The sequence below is a fragment of the Balaenoptera acutorostrata genome, chromosome 15 (assembly GCF_949987535.1).
Source record: "Balaenoptera acutorostrata chromosome 15, mBalAcu1.1, whole genome shotgun sequence".
Taxonomy (NCBI): domain Eukaryota; kingdom Metazoa; phylum Chordata; class Mammalia; order Artiodactyla; family Balaenopteridae; genus Balaenoptera; species Balaenoptera acutorostrata.
Window position 1 is genome coordinate 38,983,855 of NC_080078.1, and position 20,622 is coordinate 39,004,476.

Below are 20,622 nucleotides of genomic sequence, written 5' to 3' on the forward strand. Positions count from 1 at the left end.
AAAGCTTCTTCTAAAACCTGTTTAGGAGAACAGGAGACGAGATGGCAGAGTAGAAGGACCTGAGCTCCTCTCATGAGCACACCAAAATCACAACTAACTGCTGAACAACCATCGATCAAAAAGGCTGGAACCTACCAAAAAAGATATTATACATCCAAAGACAAAGAAGAAACCATAACGAGATGAGATGGTAGTGAAACACGAGGGAAAGGGGCATGGCACAACCCTTTATGAATGACATAGCCATTGTGGGTATGACCATAAACTGGTTAGAACCGATTAGGCCCAAGTTGGCGGAAGATTCGACCTCCAGTAGACCTTGAGCCTCATTATATGCTCATTGTAATGCATTAGCTAAATGACACGCCCACAGGTGCCAGGACAATTCTGAGGCTGACCATCAAAGGCCAAAAAGTGGGCGGTGGCCCAATTCCTGGAAATCCCCACCCCTTCCCAGTTGGAATAATCCTCCCAGTCATTAGTCTATGAAACTACCCAGCCCATAAAAGCAAACTGGAGAATAATTATATAGCAGAAGTTCTCCCACAGGAGTGAGAGTTCTAAGCTCCCCATCAGGCTCCCCAGCCTGGGGGTCTGGCATCCGGAGAAGGAGCCCCCAGAGCATTTGACTCTGAAGGCCAGCGGGGCTTGATCGCAGGAGCTCCACAGGACTGGAGGGCGCACACACTCTTGGAGGGCACACACAAGGTCTCCTGCACCAGGACCCAGGCACTGACTCCACAGGAGCCTGGGATGGACCTACCTGCTGGTCTTGGAGGGTCTCCTGGGGAGCGGGGGGCGGCTGTGGCTCTCTCTGGGGTCATAAAAACTGGTGACGGAAACGTCTGGGAGTGTTAAACTCTCGCTGGAGGCAGATCTCTTGCTTGGGTCATTAGCACCAAGACCTGGCCCCACCCAACAGCCTGTAGGCTCCGGAGCTGGGACACCTCAGGCCAAACACCAACAGGGCGAGAACACAACCCCACCCATCAGCAGACTGGCTGCCTAAGACTTCCTGAGCCCAGAGCCACCTCTAGACACGCCCCTTGACCTACCCTACCCACCAGCTCCTCCCACCAGTGGGCAGGCACTGGGCCCTCCCCCCAGGAGGCCCGCATAAGCCTCTAGACCAGCCTCACCCACCTGGGGGCAGAATGCAGAAGCAAGAAAGCTAAATCCACAAACACAGCCCAGGACCTACCCTGGGACCAGCTGGCCCCTGGCCCTTGGGTGATGAGAGGGGGCATGCAACTGCGGGGGCACACAGGATGTCCCCTACGGACGGCCAGTTCTCCAAGGTCGAGAGACATAACTAACCTTCCACATACATAGAAATAAAACCTGTTTAGCTCAGACATGTGTGCAGTTAGTTCCGGAGAGCAGGGTTCCCGAGTGGCGGTGAAGGTTGAGAGTACAGTGTCCACCTCCCAGCCCCGTGCTGCTCGACAACCATCAGCTCCTTGCCGGTCCCCCCGGGTGGGTACCCAGGACCACCTGTTTCTGGGCCCTCCCAGCCTTCTCTTCCACCTGTGGCCACCTCTCCACGCAGACGGCCACAGACCTCACCCAGGAAGGACCTGAGGGTGGGAACAAGGCCAGGGGGTGAGGCCACCCAAACGAGGGGACAGCCGTGCCAGGAGCTGCACACACACCTCCCTCCATCCTCACATACCACAAGGGAGAGACTGCCTGAATCCCCATTTCACAGATGGGGAAACAGAGGCATGATCCCATGATGGCTCCCAGCCACGCAGCCTCTGGGTGACCAGGCCCCGGCCACCTGCAGCTGCCATATGCAGCGCCCACCTCTGGGCGGATGAACTGCGTCCCGCGTGTGATGCCCTCCCTGGTGAGGTGTGGGCAGGACAGCACTTGTGGCCCTCAGCCCCCCATCCCCCCACCACCCAGGGCCAGGCCAGGGAGCTGAGCCAAGCGAGTCCTCAGCTTGTCAGACTCCCTCTCGTCCGCCCGGCTGCCTGGTTGAGGGATGTGGCACGGAGCCCACCTCGGCCGGAGGCCAGGCCTCTGGCTGCAGCCTTGCTCCCGCCTGCCTGCCTGCCCACACTCAAGTCCTGTCTGCTTGTCCGATCCTGCAGCACCAGTGCCTCTGCCGGACCTCACACCCCCCCAGGGAAGGGGCTCCACAGCCACCTTGGGGGTCAGACCACCCTCATGCCCCCCCACAGCCTTGGGGGTGCCTGCCCCCATCTGGACTGTGTGCCCTTCAAGCCTCAGCCAAGGGGACTCTTCCTCCAGGAAGCCCTCCTGAGCCCCCTCCCCCTCCCCCTCGGCCTCCTGTCCACACTCTGGGCTGCTGCACCTGGAGGAGTGGGCCTGCTCATCCTCCCCTCCTGCATGTGGGGCCCCTCCCTGCTCCATGGCTTCCCCAGCATCCACTGTGACCGTGGCCAAGGCTGGGCTCAGGGCTGTCTGAACCGCTCCAAATCCTCCCGTTATTAAAATGTTCCGCTGGTCCCAGGAGAGACAGGTGAGGAGGCACCTCTCGCCTGTGCCTGGCAGGTGGTCTGCTGGTGGCCAGAGGCTCCTTGAGCTGTCATTCCAGGTGGGAGAGTGGGGAGGGCGTGGTGGGGGGTGTGGTCTGAGGAGGCCAGATGGCTGAGTCTCTGCCCCTGGTATCTGAGTGACCTTGGGCCCATCATGGCTACCTGGGCCTGTCAGGGTGAGCTGCAGGCTGTGAAGCTGAGCAGAAGTGACAGGCTCCTGTCTCCCCATCTGGCAACTTCCAGGCTGGACCGCGAGTGAGCAGGGGTCTTCGGCCAGAGGCAAGCTGGGCTGGACCCAGCAGGAGGAGCCCTTCTCACCAGGTTCATCCACTACTGGTGCCCACAGGGGTCCCCAGGGACGGTGACATGGAATGGGTCAGCGCCGTTCCAGAGTGACCCTGCTGTAGGCCCTGTGTGGGGACGGGACCCCAGGCCTGGGGCAGGAGTGTGTGTCTCCTGGGCTGCCCTGCGTCCTGGTTATCCTTCTGCACAGCTGGGGTCAGTGCTCTGCAGCCACCTCTGGGCTGTGCTGCAGGATGCCCATTGGGAGCTCGGGGTGCGGGCCAGGGCAGCCTCTGGACCGTCCTCTAGGTGGGCCCTCTCCCTCCTACCTAATCGTCCTTGTCACAGGGAAGCCCGTGATGGAGCTGTAGCTCTGCCCCCCATCCCCTGCTGGAAGGCCCGTCTGTGGCCCAGGTGAACTTGGCCCTGCCCTCCCCATGTTCAGGTCCCGACCCGGGGGCTCAGTTGAGGCAGAGCGCCCTCCATGGCCCCCAGCTGACTGAAAACCCACCCCCAGCTGCTAGGACCTCAGTTGACCCATCCAACTCTGAGTCCATAAAAGGGGGCACTGGGGTCAGAAGGTCCAACCACGGGGCGCAGAGGGCCCAAATCAGGGACCCTGGGCATGCCCCCTCCCTGCGAGGGGCTTCCCCCAAGATGCTGAGCCGCATCCTCTCTGAGCTGCTCCCCCTGCTGGGTCCTGGGGCAAATGCCGGCAGCCTGTGTGCCAAGTCTGCCTGCTGCCTCCCAGCTGTGCCGCTGGGGCTGTGGCTCAGTGTCCCCTCTGCACAGAAGGGGAGTAGCTGCCGGGCCCCCGAGGATGCTGGTGCAGGCCTGCCGGCGAGCTCTCAGGAAGGGGTGTCATTACCCCGCCATCCTCTCCCTCCTCATCTGCCTCTTCCTGTCTCAGTTTATCCAGAAGGATCAGGCCTAGGCCTGGGAAGGGTTTGTTAAAGGGGCCGACTCCAAGGGAGGAGCACGCTGGGGGGAGCCCTCCAGAGCTGCCCTGGGAGGAGGGGAGTGTCCCATCCCTGGGGGCGTGCAAGCAGTCTGGAGGGGAGCGTTGGGGCCTCAGGGCTTTGTTGACCCCACCGCAGCCTCTGAACCACTGCCTGAAAGCTGCTGGGGAGAAGGGTGCTGGGCAGTCCCGGCATGTCCCGAGACTCAATTTTCCCGACGCTAATGCAATTTGAAAACAAATAAATTTAATAAATCAATGCACCCACCTCTGCATCCTGACACGTGGCTGTACCCACCTGCCTACACAGACCTTGCTCACCTCAGCCCCTGCAATGGGGGATTCACCCCCAGAGACCCTGCAAGGCTGGGTCAGGGGGTGGTGCTGTGTGGGGGTGGGAAGGGGCCAAGGGGGGGCGCTTGTCACTCCCAGCACCGGGCACCGGGGCAGCCATTTCCTGGCCTCCACTCAGGCCATGCCCACAGCAGCTCCATGCAGAGGCTGGTGTAACTTCACTCCCCGAATGGGGAAACTGAGGCTCGGGGTGCGGGGGCGGGCCTCCTGTCCAGCCACGTGGTAAAGCGCAGGGCCTGAGTTGTCCCAGAAGTCTTCATCCCATGAGCGCCACTCGCCTCTGGACTAAAGGCCGGAGGCTGTGGGATCTACTGCTGTCCAGGGTCAGGGCCAGGTTGGCCCAGAGCCCCACCTTGGGGACCATGTCCTGTCACAGGTAGAGTTAGACTGGGACCCCCACATGCGAAGAGGGCCCCCTGCCGGCCCACCCGCCACACCCCAGGGTCGTGCAATGTCAGGGAGCTCGGTTCCAGTCCCACGTGTTCTGGCCGGTTCCCTGGGTTGGACCCCGGGCAGGTCCATCCTGTTCTGGCCACAGATGGTGTGTGAAGAGCAGGTTCTAAGTCAAAGGTGGACAGTGGTCCCTCCCGTGGTCCCCCCCAACCAGCAGGCCCTGTGTATCCACTGCCACCTGGGAAACTAAGCACAGAGAGGCTCAAGGTGGTTCCTCAGGCCATCAGCCCCGATGATGGGCTCTGGGTTGGGGGAGGTCTTGGGCTGCTGTCTCCAAAGCCTCCATTTTTGAAACACCTACTGTGTGCCAGGTGGTGCAAATGTCATCCGTCAAGTGAGGGGTGCCAGTGCCAAGGGTCAGGGCCCTGGGAGGAGGGCATGGGGGCCCAGGCCAAGGGCAAGCCCAGGCTGGTGCATCTGAGGTGCTCCGGGGGCTTGTGTGGCCCAGGTGGGGGATGGGGCAGCAGTGGGAGAGGTGGAGGGGCAGGGACCACGGAACTGTGCTGGGGGTGGGGTGTGGATGTCCTGTTAGAGCACTGGTGGGTCCATGGGATGGGTCAGAGTGCGAGGTGCCAGAGGTCATCCAGGCCACAGCGTTGCCGGCTGGGTTGACTCAGGAGAACCCCAGGAGCCGCTGCCCTGCCAGCTGCACAGTATTTCACGGCCAATGGCGCCCTCGGCTGGCCATATTGGGTATCGCCCTGACACCTAGGCTCCCAGCCCAGGATGGGGAACTTAGAGATGTTCACCCTTCCCCGCGGACCAGGAGACACACACCAGGCTCTGGGTGGCCTTGGGGACACTGTTCCCAGGACAGGACCTACCTACAGTGTGGGGAAGATTTGGGCATCTGACTCAAGGTACCCACTGGAGGCTCAATTCAACTCCCTATCAGAGACACCTGCGTGCCCAGGGGGACAGACCCACTGGAACCAGTAAGACACAGGAGACAAGAGCCTGGCCTTGGGTGTGGTCCAGGTGCAGTTCCTCCAGGCAGGTGCCAGATGTGGCCAGGACAGGTGGGGCTGGGGCCTGCCTGGCCCTTTAAGAGGGCCACGGTGGGGGGGGAATCCCTGTTGCCTAGCAACAGGAGGGCTTGGTGTGTACCTGTCTACGAGACCTGAAGCCATGTCCTGCTTGGGGACAGAGTGGCCGGAGCTGCCCTGCTGACCGTACTGAGACGCCCTCCTCCCTCTCCCCCGCCACCCCGTGCCCGGGCGCACCATGGCGCAGACAGATATACTTCTGACCAAGGAGCCCGCCCCGCAAACGGTGCCAGCATGCCAGCTGCCCCGCAAGCTGTACGATGTGGCCCGAAACACAGGCGCCCACACGTCCTCGGGCCTGGCCACCGCTGGTTTCCGCACGGCCAAGTACCTGGTGGATGAGTGGTTCCAGAACTGCTATGCCCGCTACCACCAGGCCTTCGCCGACCTCGACCAGTCGGAGCAGCAGCACCACGAGAGCCAGCAGCTGGCGGCCGAGACTGAGGCGCTGGCGCAGCGCACGCAGCAGGACTCCACGAAGAAGGTGGGCGAGCGCCTGCAGGACATGCACTGCTGGAAGTCGGAGCTGCAGCGCCAGGTGGAAGAGCTGGTCGCAGAGACTGACCTGCTGCTGGCCCAGAAGCAGAGGCTGGAGCGCACCCTGGATGCCACGGCCGTGCCCTTCTCCATAGCCACCGACAACCTGCAGTGCCGGGAGCGCCGCCAGCACCCCGACCTTGTGCGTGACTGCGTGGAGATGGAGCTGCTGAAGGTTCGGCCCCTCCCAGCCCCCAGAACTGCAGACCGGGCCGCCCCACCTCTCCCCAGGGAGCATGACCTTCCCTGGGCTGACAGTGGGCACCCGTGTGCCCTCACGACACGGCTGGCAGAGGCCTTGGTGCCCATGTACCACGTGGCTGCACACAGGCACAGGGAGCCTTCTCCCCTCAGCACAGGCAGGGACACACAAGCACATGCCCAGGCGCAGAGAAGGTGGCTCTGCTTGTAGGTGGGGGACCAGAACCGACTGGGGCCACCCCGGCTGGGGGCAGGGGCAGGGCTCAGACTGCCCAGGGGGGAGGTGCCGCCCCTGGCCCCAGAAGGGTGCCGGGTCTGGCCTTCCCACAGTCTGGTCCTTATAGTGGGTGCTGGGCGAGGCCTTGCTCCCTGCAAGGTGGGCCCAGACAGGACATGCTGGGTTGGGGGCACTGTGGCATGGGGGCAGGTCCCAGCATGGGGGTTGAGCATGGTTGGGGGCAGGGGCTGGCCTTTGGTGTTTATCCACTCACCCTAGCCCCGGGTCCAGGGTTCCTGCTCTGCCCCCTACCCCATTATGGCTCCCACGTGGGGGTGAGGCAGGGCCCTGGCCGTGGCAGCATTCATACCTGGAACGTGTATTGGGACGTTTGCGAGGCTGAGACAGTCAGAGGCCACTGAGGCAGGGCGGGGCCTGGCCAGTTCCCCATAAGCCCTGATGCCCCTCCACACGCCCCGAAAACCAGGAAGGGCCTGAGCTGAGCCGCAGGAGCGGCTAACTGAGGTTCGGATGTGGCTGGGTCATGGTGGTGCCTGCATCCACTGTGCGGTCCCTCAGTCACCCCTGGGTCCTGGCACCTGCTGAACAGCCCCTTTGGTCACCCTGGGTCATGCAAATTAAGCCTGACCCTGAGTTCCCAGAGGCAGAGACCCCATGCCCCACCCCCCATGTCTGTGTTGGAAATCCAGCCTCAGACCAGTGTGCAGGCGTGGACGGGATAAAGGTGGGGTGGGGGCCACATGCATCCCACAAAGAGCCCTTTCCCCTCCGAACCTGGCAGGACCTGTCCTTGGGGAAGCCCCCAAAGGATCAGGGAGTCACCCAGGCCAGGCCCCTGATGCTGTCAGGGAAGAGCCTCACCTGCGAACAGGCTGCAGGCCACAGGCACTCATGAGATATGGGGGAGACAGCCAGCCAGCCCAGGTGCCTGGTGACCCCCTGCAAACCCCAAGCTCAGGCCAGAACCCTGAGTACCTCCTCCTGGCCCCAGGCCCTTCCTCTGTCCCCCCAACACCCCACCCTCACACCCATTCACTCAAGAACCTCCCAAGGCTCTGGGGGTGAACCCTCTGCCCTGAGCCAGGTCCCCCGCCCAGTAGTACATGGACAACAAAGGGGCCAGGACAGGGAGATGGACCCACGGGTCAGAACTGGGCACACAAGGGTTTAGAGCCCAACGGAGGAGAATATTCAAATCAGGGGGAAAGAGTTTTTCCTGCCCGGAAAATGAAACTGTCAGGGTAGCAGGAGGAAACACAAGGTTTCCCCTTGTGTCCTTTGTCTGGGTAAGGCCTCTCTGAGCCCAAGGCCCCAAGGGGCAGCCCCAGGGGGGCTCCTGGTCCCCAGTGGCCGGGGTCCTCAAAGGCTGTCGCCAGGCTGTCCAGGGGCCAGTGGGTAGGCTGGTGCCCTCAGTGTCTTGGGTAGGCTGCAGGGGTGGCCCCAGAGCCCAGGGGGTGCTAAGTGCCCAGCAAGTGGGAACCACTTCTGGGTGATCCTCCCCACAGCCCATAGAAGCCCCCAGAAGAAAAGACCCACTGCACCGCCCCAAACAGCCCAGAATAAATCCGGCGAGAAAGCCGGGCTCATCTCCCATTTCCAGGAAAGAAGCTGGGGCCCAAGGCCACCAGCAGAGGTCAGGTGCTGGCAGCGCCCCCAGTTCCACTGGGGGTCACCCCAAATCTCAGCTCCTCCTAGAGGTTTGAGAGGCTGCCTGTGGGCCCCACCAGCCTGGCTGTCCTCAGACTCTCACGAGGGACGGAGGTCTTCTTCCCCAGGAGGTAGACCTCATCCGGAACATTCAAGAGCTCCTGAAAAGGACCATGATGCAGGCTGTGAACCAGATTCGGTGGGTCTGGGTGGCCTCTAGGGCTTCCCTTGGGATGTCCCTCTACCCCTCGGGCTAGCTATGGGCAGGAAGTTGGGGTGACCCAGCCCTGAGGCTCAGAGAAGTGAGGGATTGTCCCCAGTCATAGCCAGGAGCAAGGGGCTGGGTGGAGGCACTGGGCAGGTGGGGGTGGCAGATTCCTGCATGGCCGAGGGGCCTGGGCATCCAGAACCCAGGCCAGCATTACAGGGCCCATCCTGCCACTTGGGGGGCTTACCCTGTCCTGCGCCCAGGTGGGCCCAGCTCCCCACCCGCAGAGACGCAGGCCCTGCCCGCTCTCCCCAGGATGAATCATGAGCACAAGGAAACATGCGAGATGGACTGGTCCGACAAAGTGGAGGCCTGCAACATCGACGAGGCCTGCTGCCACTACCACAACCAGAGCACCGACTTGCAGTTCTACCCTCACTCCGCCAAGTTCGAGGAGAGGTGGGGTCTTCCGCGGGGGCTGTGCACAAACACCCCGCCCCCATCTGAGAGATCCCGCCTGGGCTCCCAGTCCCTCCGCTGGGGGTCCTTTGTGCAGCTCTTCTGATCCTGGGGATGGGCAGGCGAGCGGGACCTCCGCCCAAGTGCCCGGCACACACGGTTCACCACAGGGGCTGGGGTTTGCGAGGGAGGCAGGACCCAGGGTGGGGGGCCGCCTGAGGCAGGGCGGCTGGCTGCAGCTCCGCATAAGGCCGGCAGGGGGCGCTCGGCCACCACCCATTGCAACGCAGCCCCGGGGTGCCGCAGGGCCCAGGGACGTAGGAGGCACTGGGGCGCGGGAACCACCGGGGGGCGTAGGAGGCACGGAAGACACGGAGTGGGGAGCTGGGGGCGCGGGGCTAGCAGGGCGGAGCTGGGGGAGCAGGAGGCCCGGGGAGCGCGCGGGGAGGCGCTCCGGGTGGCGCGGGGGGCGGGGCGAGGAGTGGCGCTAGGACTGGGGGTGGTCGTTTATGCTGGGGCGCAGGGGACACCGGGCGCAGCGAGCGCGGGGAGGCCCTGGTGCAAACCGGAGCCATTGGCAGGTGCCCTCACCGACCGCGGTGCCCGCCCACTCCCTGCCCGCAGTGCCTCCACACCAGAGACCTGGGCCAAGTTCACCCAGGAAAACCTGTACCGCGCCGAGCGCGAACGCCTGGCCTCAGTCAACCTGCGGAAGCTCATCGACTGCATCCTGCAGGACACATCCGAGGACCTGCGGCTGCAGTGCGACGCCGTGAACCTGGCCTTCGGGCGACGCTGTGAGGAGCTGGAGGACGCGCGCCACAAGCTGGAGCACCACCTGCGCAAGGTGGGGCCGCCCGGCCACGCCCATCCCACGTCAGACCACGCCCACCCCACCGCTAGACCACGCCCACTCCGCAGCCAGGCCACCCCCAGCCCACGACCTGGCCTCGCCCAGGGCAGCCTCTAGGGCTGGACATCCCCTGGTAACCGCAGAGAAAGACCAGGCCCAGACCGGGTAACCCAGACCACCCCTCCCCCACTGGCCACTATGCCTTTGTCACGACCTGGCCTGGCTCCTGCCCCTCCTTAGCCCTGCCCATCCTGAGGGACCCCTGAGGCAGGGCCCCCACTCCTCCCTGGGCCCTCATTAAGCTGATGAGAAACCAAGTGACATTTGGGGGTGGTGGCATTGTCACTGGAGTGACTGACCAGGGGGTGCTGCAAGCAGGAGCAAGGAGGGTGGAAGGAGGTGGGGCCTGGCTGCCTAGTGGGGTGCCCCCGGTGCTGGCCCCTGGCCTGGCAGGGCTCTGACCCTAAGCTCTCAGGGTGACCTTTGTTGCCTTTGTCTCTCCAGCTCTTGACCAGGGTTGGGGGCTGGTGACCACAGGACTGGGGACTCTCAGGCCAGAGCTGCTGTGCCTCAAGCTTTGCTGTCTGCACCACCCCCAGGCCTCTGGGTGCCTATGGGAGGGCGGAGGTGGCCGTGCACATCCTCCCTGCCTCCACTCCTCCCCCAGAGCCAGCGAACAGGGCTGCCTGCTCGACGTGGCACAGGGCTTGGGGTGTGGTGGGGGAGACCCACAGGGACTGTCCTGTGTGCAGACACTGCGGGAGATCATGGACCAGGAGCACAATGTCGCAGCGTTGAAGCAGGCCATCAGGGACAAGGAGGCGCCTCTGAAAGTGGCCCAGACCCGCCTGTACCAGCGTTCCCACCGGCCCAACGTGGAGCTGTGCCGAGACGCTGTCCAGTTCAGGTGCCTGTCGCTGCTGGGGCCGTCATGGGCTGGGCCTGGTCACCAACCACCATAGGGCGCTGTCCACCCGCCTCCGGGCTTTCCTCAGCCTCTGGGGCCCCCTTGAACCCCTCCCCCCACCCCCGCACACAGCCCTGCAGATGTGAAGAGGAAAGACATTGGGCCCCACACAAGCACAACACACACACACACACACACACACACAAACACACACACACATGGTTCCCATGTCCCCAATCCTGCCCCAGCATGACTGGATGCTATGCGTCCCTTGGGGGACACTGTGCCAGGCTCCGAGTGCCAGGGGCGGCCACACTTCCCGCTTCACCCTGGTGAGGAATCTCAGGGTCTGGGAGGCAAAGCTCCCCAGGCCACACGGCCGCCCCGACCATCCTGCTCGTGGCCGTCCACACCTCCAATGTCATGGTAGACACACATCCCCAGCTTGAGGTGGGTGGGGTCACATCTTCTGTTTTCTAACTTATCCAGCTTCCAGTTGCCTTGTAAGCAGAAGTGCCCCTGCCTTGGGCATCCCTCTTTCCCTGTCCCTCAACTCCTTCAGAAAACTGGGGCCTCACTCAGCTCCAGGGGCGCCCATCTCACTTCCAGGTGCCAGGAGTAGAGGAATAGAAGTTCATGTGGTGTCCTGACTCGGCCCTCTCCCAGCGCGGCTGCTGGGTTTCCCTCTGGGCATTTTGGGAGCCCTTCTGTGGCCAAATGTCTTGACCAGGACCCCCAACAAGGGCCCCCAGCCTTTGACCTTGGGCCTCGCTCTCATCCAGAAGGCCAGGCGTCCCAGGGCAGCCCCAGCTCACCCCTCCCTCCCACCCCCGCAGGCTGGTGAGCGAGGTAGAGGAGCTGAACCTGTCCCTGGCGACTCTGAGGGAGAAGCTTCTGGAAGCAGAGCAGTCCCTGCGCAATCTGGAGGACACACGCATGAGCCTGGAGAAGGACATCGCTGTCAAGACGAACAGCCTCTTCATCGACCGCCAGAAGTGCATGGCCCACCGCACCCACTACCCCACTGTCCTCCAGCTGGCCGGTTACCAGTGACCGGGCAGGCACCCCGGCGGGCGCAGGGACCTGTCTCCCCCTCAAATAAAGAGCATGTTAGCTTTCTACTCAGAGAGTGTACCCGGACAGGTGGGCTTTGCCTGTGGACCCCATGTTCCAGCCATGGGGGGCCAGGGGTCTCCTGCCTGGGGCGCCCCCAGTCACCACCTGGGGAGAGGGGTCAGCCAAGAACTGTCGAGGTCCCCCCTCGTTGCTCACTGCTGACCACACGGGGCACAGCCAAGGCATCGACAGTTTCTCTATCCACCTGGACCACCTGCTGGATGCTTCAGAGGGAGCGTCACCTCCTGTCACCACTTGTCACAGGCTCTGGTGGCTGCAGTGATAACTGAAGCCCCGCTCCTTTTCTTCCATGTGCCCTGGATGCTGTCACCCGAGGCCAGCTGGCACTCCCCTCATTAGTGGGGGGTGAGCCTGGCGCAGCGCTGTCAGAACACGCTGCTGGCCCAGCTCTCCCCTAAGGGACTTGGCCCCCGGGCTGTGAGGGGCCACGCAGGGCGGGACCTGGGGCAGTGACCGCCGGGGGAACTGTGGGTCCTCTCCCTGCCACCCCCACCCGGCACAGGGTGGGCACCAGACCCTGAGCTGGGGGGGGAGGGTCAGTGCTGCTGGTCACCTCTGTGGCCAGGCTCCTCGTCCAGCCCCCTCCTTAGCCAGCAAGTGAGTCAGGCCGGGCTGTGGGTGGATGGGTGAGGGCCACAGAGCCCTGCTGCCCACCTGGCCCCACACCCTGTGTCCATGGCTCTGGGCAGAACTGGGCGCAGCATCAGGGGCTCCCCCCAAGCAGGGCCAGGTGGCCGTGAGGCCCTCTCACTGTGCCCCCTGGGGACGAGCTCCAGGCCACTGGCCCTGCGCCCATGGCAGCTCATCAACAGGACTCGGGAAGTGTCCATTAAGAGGCTGGGAGATAATAACTCGGCCGCATGCACGCCAGCCACTCAGACCCCCATTACCGCCTGAGACCGAGGCGGGCTGGCTGTGCAGCGCAGCGTCCCCATCAGCGGCTATGAGGGCCTCCTTGTCCCCGCGCCCCACCCCTGCTGGGTGGCTGCTGATGGGGAGCTAAGTGGAGGTGCTGTGCGAAGGTCATTATCTCCAAAGCTGGGAGGGCACGGGCACAGCCCCGGGGGGCCGGGCACTCATTGCCTGCAATTGTCTCATGACCACCTGTGAGGCTGGAAATTTTGTCCCCTTGTAGAGACAAATGATCAGGCCCTGGAGCTGATGGGTGGCTCTGGGCCACACAGCAAATTCCAGAGGCTGTGGCTGCATCTCACTGGAGAATTAGCCTCCCTGGGGAGTCTGGAGGGTGGCCAGATTCGGCCCCTGCAGGAGTGGGGAGCGGGGAGTCACAGGGGGGGACATCAGGGCCCTGAGGGTGGCCGAAGCCTGTGGCGTTTCCATCCACCACAGAGGACACTCTGGCCACTGAGTCCACTGGTGCCCATTTAACAGGTTGGGAAACTGAGGTCAGACGCAGGGAGCAGCAGAGCTCGGGCATCTGCCCTTCTCTGGGAGCCCCAGGAGCCCCAGAGACAAAAGTGGGGCGGGCAGAGAGGAGCTTCTGCAGGTTGACTGAGGCCAGTCAGCAGCTCCCGTCGGAGCCTGGACTAACCCAGCCCTCGGTAACGCCTACAGAACGCCCTCCGTCCAGGCCACCCACATCCAGATTCCAGCAGTGGTTGCTGACAAGGCGTGGGAGGCCGCCGAGCCCCACTGGAGTGTGAACTGGCATCTCAGGGAGGCCGGGGAATATCTGGGAACCGGCTCCAGCTGGTGTGATCTCCCGACCACAGCCCTCACCAGCTCTGCTCCCCTTCAGCTTGGCACGAGAAGCCCCTCAGTCTTGCCTTCTACCCTCATCCTTGCCCCCTCCCTGGTCATCAGTGAGGAGTGCCAATGTGGGGAGCGCCAACGTGGGGAGCCTGAGGGGAGAGCTGGACCCTGGGCTGTGCCTGCATCTGCAGAGGCGAGAGAGCCAGCCCCAGCTGCCCACGGCCTGCCTTCCGGCACAGCGGCCACAGCTCCCCAGGCCACATCTGTGCCTCCCTCTGCCAGGCAGCCTGGCTTGGTGGTGGTGGTGGGGCGCTTCCCAGGGAGTCACATGTCCCCGTGCTCAGAGGCTGAGGCGCCAGGCCCTGCCCCTGGACCTAGCATCCAGCTGCTCAGGCCCAGAGCAAGCACGAGGCCAGGCCCTGGTGTGGGCATAGCCCACGCCTGCCACTGCCCGGGGGGCCCTGTGAGTCATTCCTGCCAGGGGGTTGGCATCACAGGGACACAACCCTTATCCACTGAAAGACTGGGCTAATGCTGAGGGCCCCCAACATGGTGTCACGGCAGGCCTCTTGCCCCGCTGGGCACTGTGACCCTGGGAGGGTGCAGCGGGAGGTGGAGGCAGACACAACGGGCCTGGCCCGACGTTTCTCTCCCGAGCTTCACCCAAAAGGCTCAGCCCTCCTGTACCAGCCAGAGACAGGAGGGCGTCACCATCACCAAGTGAGCTCAGCACAGGCATGGTGGTCTGTCTCCCCTGACTTTGGCCTCCAGCCTCCTCACCAACCTCCCTGACTCCCCTCTGTCACTGCATCCCAGACAGAGGATGGCTGCCAGCTCATGGTTTCACCCCCAACCCCCCAGTCCCAGACACCCCAGGCCCTCAGAGCTACGCTGTGGCCCATGGGCTGTCAGGAGGATACTGGAGCCCCCGTGGCAGGGCTGCACTGACGTTGCGGCAGGTGGCAGGCTGGGCGGTGGGTGGCAGGGCCACGTGAGTCTCCTGCCCGGGAGCTCTGAAGCTGGCCTGAGGCCTGTTGGTCTTGGATGGCCCAGAGGGAAGCCACGGGCACCTGGGGCGGGCATGAAAGAGCTCTTTCATGGGCCACTGGGCAGAGATGCCGGAGACGCCAGGCAGGCAGCAGCACCCGATCGTGAAATGGTAACAGGGAGGGTGGGGGCGGGTGGGAGTCTTCACAGCCATTCTGAGCAGGGCCAGGTGGCCAGGATGCCTGGGACCCCAGACCTCTGGGGGAACAAGGTAAGGGCCCTAGCAACACAGGCCTATCTGTGGAGTGAGCTCCCCAGGAGGTACCCACTCCTGTAAGTTTCCTCCATGGGAGGAATTTAGGAGGGTCTTGCAGAGTCCAATGGGGCTAGGGGGGTGGGTGAGGGTCTGCTAGGCTCTGAGGGGGAGAGGAGGGCTCCCACCTGCCAGGGAAGCTCAGCCTGGGAGTGGGTCTCAGACCTACTATGTAAGAAGAAGGACCTCACCCTGGGCTGCAGTCCCTGAGGGCTTCCTGGAAGAGGGAGCCTGAGTCTTTGCTCAGCATGGCCAGGGTACAGGGAAGCGTGAGGACCCCGACCTCACACGCCTGCCCTTGCAGGAGACCAACCCTGGCTGAGCCTCTCATACGTACATGGGGAAACCAGGGCAGGCAGGGCCCACTTGCCAGGGAAACTGAGACCCAAGTGATGTGGGGCTCACCCAGGGCCCCCAGCAGCTGTTGGTTGAGCCGGAAAGTGGCGCCTCCACCTGGCATGGATGAGCCCGGTGTCAGGCAGGGTCTCCCGAAGGAGAGGAGGTGGAGGCAAGAGGCCTAGGACTGGTAGGGCCTAAAGACCATCTTACCCACAGATAGGTGGGGGCCCCATGGGGTAGCCTCCCAAGTTACCCGCAGGGGCCTGGTCTGGCCCACAGGAGGTCAGGATGAGGGTGCCGCCCTCTGCCAAGCGAGGCAGCCTGGCAGAAACTGCCTCATGTCTGACCCCAACCACCAGGGCCCCGGGCCCAGCCACCGGTGGGTGGGGTGCTGCCGTTCCCTGAAGCAGCCTAGCTGTCCCTCCCGGAGGGCTCTGGCCGGCCCAGGTGGGTGGGGGACTTAGAGGGCTGATTCAGAGCCCCCACCTCCATACATCTCTCCCTGCATCTACCAGGTGCGGGGTCTCCAGCCATGGGGAGTTTGGGGACCGGGACTCCCCAGCTATAGGCAGTTAGGGTGCCTGCCACTGCCCAGAGCTAAGGCCCTAAGGCCCCAAGGAGGGAGGCAGCTATGGGGAGGAGGGAGCAGCCCCGGAGAAGGAATCTGGAAGCACCAGCTCTCATGGGGTGGGGCTGCCTTGGTCACTCACTGGGGCTCTGGAAGCGCAGGTGTGAATGGTCCCCTGTGCTGGCCCCTCCTATCGATGGTGGTCCCCAGGTGCTGTGTTAGGGAGGATGCTGAGGCCACATCCAGGTCCAGGGGAAAGTGTGTGGGGATCCATTAGTGATGTCTGTCGGGGCAGGGGTCTGAGTGTCCAGGAGGGCTCTGCCAGGTGCCCTGTCTGGTGCAGGATGAGGCTCCGGCCACGCCCACTGCAGCCCCTTCAGGGGTCGCAACTGTCCAGCCTCACCCAGGCAGCTCCCTTGTCCCACCAGCGCGCTGTCTCCCCCACACAAGCGGGCACAGTTGGGCTGCTGCGGGGGTGGGGGCTCAGCAGGGGTGTCCCCTCTCCACTCCTTGTTTTCCTCCCCCATCCTCTTCCTCCCTTCCTGCCCTCCCGACCCAGGCTCTGGCCCAGATGGCAGCCTCTGCCCTCCTGCTCCTCCTGGTGCTGCCCGCAGGGGCCTGGCCTGGCCTGGGGCTGCGCTGCTGGCTGTGTATGCACTGCAGCTGCCCACCCTGGCCCCCGGCCACCCCCAGCCCGCATGTCCGCATGAGCGACAGGGATGAGTGTGTGGGGCTGCCCCACGTGGGGCCCACCATCGACATCTCGATCCTCAAAGGTGAGTGTTCCTGGAAAGGCGGCCCCACTGTCCCTGGCCCCGCAGGGACACTCCACAATGAAGGGCATGGGAAGAGAGGCAGGAGAGCAGGGCGACGGCCCAAGGCTAGCTCTGGGAAGGCTGGGCCCCAGGGGGGCACACAAGGGCCTGCTCCCTGCTCCCCATAGCCGCCTCCTCCGGTGGGAAGCAGGGTTCCCTGGGGAAGGGGCTGTGGATTGGGTGGGATGGCGGGGGGTGGGGTGGGGTGGTAGGCGGGGCTGAGTTTCCCTTCAATCCTGCTCCCCCACCCCAAGGGGAGGTGGGAAGGGGGTCTGGGAGCAGCGCCCCCTTTGAGAGGCAAGACAGGCTGAGCTCTAAGAGGGAAGCACCCTGAAGGGTGGACGGAGGCCACACTGAGGTTGGATTTGGTTACCAACTTCCCAGGCCTCTCCTCCTTCAAAACCCAGTTCAGACACTTCCTCTGGCAGCTACTGGACCCCCATCGTCCCCGCCGTCCCAGCCATCCCCATGTGACCATCTGCACAGGCCTCAGAACTGCCAGGACCTCAGGGTGTGGCTTCTTTCTCATTGCCCCGTGGAGGGCGGGTTAGCGCCCACCTGGCAGATGAGACTGAGGCTCGCAGAGGTGAGGTCACTTGCAAGGCCGTGTGGCCAGAGAATCTGACTCTTGAAACCTTGACCAGGGGCTTCCCCTTACCACCCCCGCAGGTGAGAAGGGTAAAGCGGGGGTCAGAGGTCGCTCCAGCAGTAGCAGGAAGGAGGGCCTGCCCGGCTCCTGGGGCCTCCGTGGCCACAAGGGCCAGAAGGGGCAGGTGGGGCCGCCGGGCACCCTGTGCCAGGGTGCCTATGTGGCCTTCTCGGTGGGCCGGTGAGAGGGGCTGCACAGCACCGATGTCCTCCAGGCTGTGCCCTTCGACACGGAGCTGGTGAACCTGGATGGTGCCTTCGACCTGGCCTCCGGCCGCTTCCTCTGTGCCGTGCCCGGCGTCTACTTCCTGAGCCTCAACGTGCACACCTGGAATTACAAGGAGACATACCTGCACATCATGTGCAACCGGCGGGCTGCAGCCGTGCTGTATGCGCAGCCCAGCGAGCGCAGCATGATGCAGACACAGAGCCTGCTGCTGCCGCTGGCCGCGGGTGACGCTGTCTGGGTGCGCATGTTACAGAGGGACGGCGACAACGCCATCTACAGTGAGCGTGGTGACCTCTACATCACCTTCAGCGGCCACCTGGTCAAGCCGGACGCTGAGCTCTAGCAGCCCCCACGCCACATCCAGCCCTCAACGGCAGTCATTCCCGGAGCCCCGCAGCCCAGGACTGATGCCAGCTGAGATGGAGCACCAACTGCGTGCAAACGCTGAGCTGAGCACAGGGGTGTGGCAGCAGCAGAACAGACCGGGGCCTGCCCTGCTGGAGACGACACAGATCAAGGTTTCACACCAAGACATTCAGGAAGCACACCCTTGTTCTGGGCGCGTGGTGGGTGGGGGATGGGGGGTGGGCTGGAGCACCTCCACACGCGATGGAGTTTGCTCCCCTGGTCGAGCTACCTATTCTGCATATAAAGGCTGTGCCAGGAACCACTGCCATGGAGAGCTTTACAAAGCACCTATTGGGTGCTGGGCTGGTTGCTAGGGAGGCTGCAGGGTAGGGGGGGAAGGGGGTCAAGTGCAGATGCCGGCCCTCCTGGAGCCAGCTCTAGCAGGAAGCATGATGGATTCCAGGGTGTTCGAGGGCAGCAGAGGCCACAAGACAGGCTGAAATGGAGCAGGTTAGGGTGCTGGCCCGGCGGGGACAGGTCTCGTCCTTGGTGAACACGCCACCAGCCCTGGTGGGCTGATTTTCTTGGGGCTCAGCGTCCCCTTGTCTGTCTGGAATGAGCTGGAAGGGGGAGGAAGCTCATACCTGGATGTGCACCTGAGCCCAGGGAGCCCCAGACCCCCACGGTGTCACCTCCTACTTAGGTGTGCTGATGCTGGGCCTGGTGGCAACGGGAAGTGACCAGGCTGGCCTCATCCCTGTGGATGGGTGTGGGTGGAGTTTGGCCATGCTCACTCCACAGGAAGCCCCTGTCCACCCCACGGTCGGAGCCACCAGGCTGCCCCACCCTCGAGTCCACTCCGAGTCTTTCCTTTCCTGCCACGTGTCCTCTGGCCACTCTGGGACCTTCTCTCCAGCCCCTGTGGCCCCATCACCCGCCACCTCCCCTCTGGCCCTCCCCTGACATCCCCTCCTGCAGCTGCTCCCTCCTGAATGAGGATTCTGGGCCAGTGAGGCCGCTGGGGCCCTGGCAAGAGCAGCGTCTGGAATCACCAGAGCCCGGCGAGCTGGCTGAGGTCCCAGGCCATGCAGAGGTGGCTGGAGCTGCAGGCTGGCCGGGCTGAGCAGGCCAGGGCCTTCCAGGTGTTGGACAGGCATGGGGGTTTCCACCTCAGGGTCTCGGGCCCACAGAACACCGGCCTGGCTGATCCTGTCTCCTCACCACGTCCTACCCCGGCCCCCACTCCTTCCCACCAGGAGCCTAAAGCATCCTGAGATGGATCTCTGACTGGTTGGGGGCCCCACATCCACCTGGCCCTGGCAGATCCTCTCCAGATCATCATCGGCTGATGGGGGAGGTGGGGAGGGGGTGGGGGCCCACTCGTCCTTTTCACAAACAGGCACCTCCTTGTCCCCAGGGAGGGGACACAGCTGGGATCACGGTGACCCTCCCCTGCCACCACGGAACTCAGTTATCCCTCAGGAACATCAACCCTGAGTGAGGCTGGAGCCAGGAACGTCCCACACCCACCCGTGAACAGCAGAGCCCACCCTCCCAAACACACAGGCCAGGACAGGCCACGCCCTTGACAGGTGGGGAAACTGAGGCCTGGCAAGGGGGTGTAGACCCCCAAGACTGTGTGGGCTGGGAGCTGGTCCCCTCCATGGACTGGGCTGTCTCCCCTAGTATGGCCTGGGACAGAGGGGGAGGCAGGAGACGGACCCTCACTGGAGAGGGGCTGCTGGGACTCCCTGTCTGCAGGGAGAGGGGGCTTTTTTTTTTAAAACATCTTTATTGGAGTATAATTGCTTTACAATGGTGTGTTAGTTTCTGCTTTATAACAAAGTGAATCAGCTATATATATACATATATCCCCATACCTCCTCCCTCTTGCATCTCCCTCCCACCCCTCTAGGAGGTCACAAAGCACGAGCTGATCTCCCTGTGCTATGCGGCTGCTTCCCACTAGCTATCTATTTTACATTTGGTAGTATATATAAGTCCATGCCACTCTCTCACTTTGTCCCAGCTTACCCTTCCCCCTCCCTGTGTCCTCAAGTCCATTCTCTATGTCTGCATCTTTATTCCTGTCCTGCCCCTAGGTCTTCATAACCTTTTTTTTTTTTTTTAGATTCTATATATATGTGTTAGCATACAGTATTTGTTTCTCTCTTTCTGACTTACTTCACTCTGTATGACAGGCTCCAGGTCCATCCACCTCACTACAAATAACTCAATTTCGTTTCTTTTTATGGCTGAGTAATATTCCATTGTATATATGTGCCCCATCTTCTTTATCCATTCATCTGTCGATGGACACTTAGGTTGCTTCCATGTCCTGGCTACTGTAAATAGAGCTGCAATGAACATTGTGGTATATGACTGTTTTTGAATTATGGTTTTCTCAGGGTATATGCCCAGTAGTGGGATTGCTGGGTCATATGGTAGTTCTATTTTTAGTTTTTAAAGGAACATCCATACTGTTCTCCATAGTGGTTGTATCAATTTACATTCCCACCAACAGTGCAAGAGGGTTCCCTTTTCTCCACACCCTCTCCAGCAGTTATTGTTTGTAGGTTTTTTGATGATGGCCATTCTGACTGGCGTGAGGTGATACCTCATTGTAGTTTGGATTTGCATTTCTCTAATGATTAGCGATGTTGAGCATCCTTTCATGTGTTTGTTGGCAATCTGTATATCTTCTTTGGAGAAATGTCTATTTAGGTCTTCTGCCCATTTTTGGATTGGGTGTTTTGTTTCTTTGATATTGAGCTGCATGAGATGCTTGTAAATTTTGGAGATTAATCCTTTGTCAGTTGCTTCATTTGCAAATATTTTCTCCCATTCTGAGGATTGTCTTTTCGTCTTGCTTATGGTT

At 62.5% G+C, this 20,622-nt stretch overlaps 2 protein-coding genes across 2 annotated transcripts; both read left to right on the plus strand.

Annotated features, from left to right (window-relative positions):
* The first annotated feature begins 5,775 nt into the window (after positions 1 to 5,775).
* Positions 5,776 to 11,700, plus strand: TEKT4 (tektin 4). The gene is made up of 6 exons (XM_007181744.2): positions 5,776 to 6,309; positions 8,349 to 8,419; positions 8,744 to 8,887; positions 9,512 to 9,734; positions 10,493 to 10,647; positions 11,484 to 11,700. Exons 1-6 carry the CDS (start codon positions 5,776 to 5,778, stop codon positions 11,698 to 11,700), a joined length of 1,344 nt encoding a protein of 447 aa, XP_007181806.2.
* A 4,575-nt stretch (positions 11,701 to 16,275) lies between these two features.
* Positions 16,276 to 17,739, plus strand: C1QTNF8 (C1q and TNF related 8). The gene is given in 2 exon segments (XM_007181745.2): positions 16,276 to 16,480; positions 17,189 to 17,739. Coding segments are annotated over 2 exon segments (756 nt in total).
* The last annotated feature ends 2,883 nt before the right edge of the window (positions 17,740 to 20,622 follow it).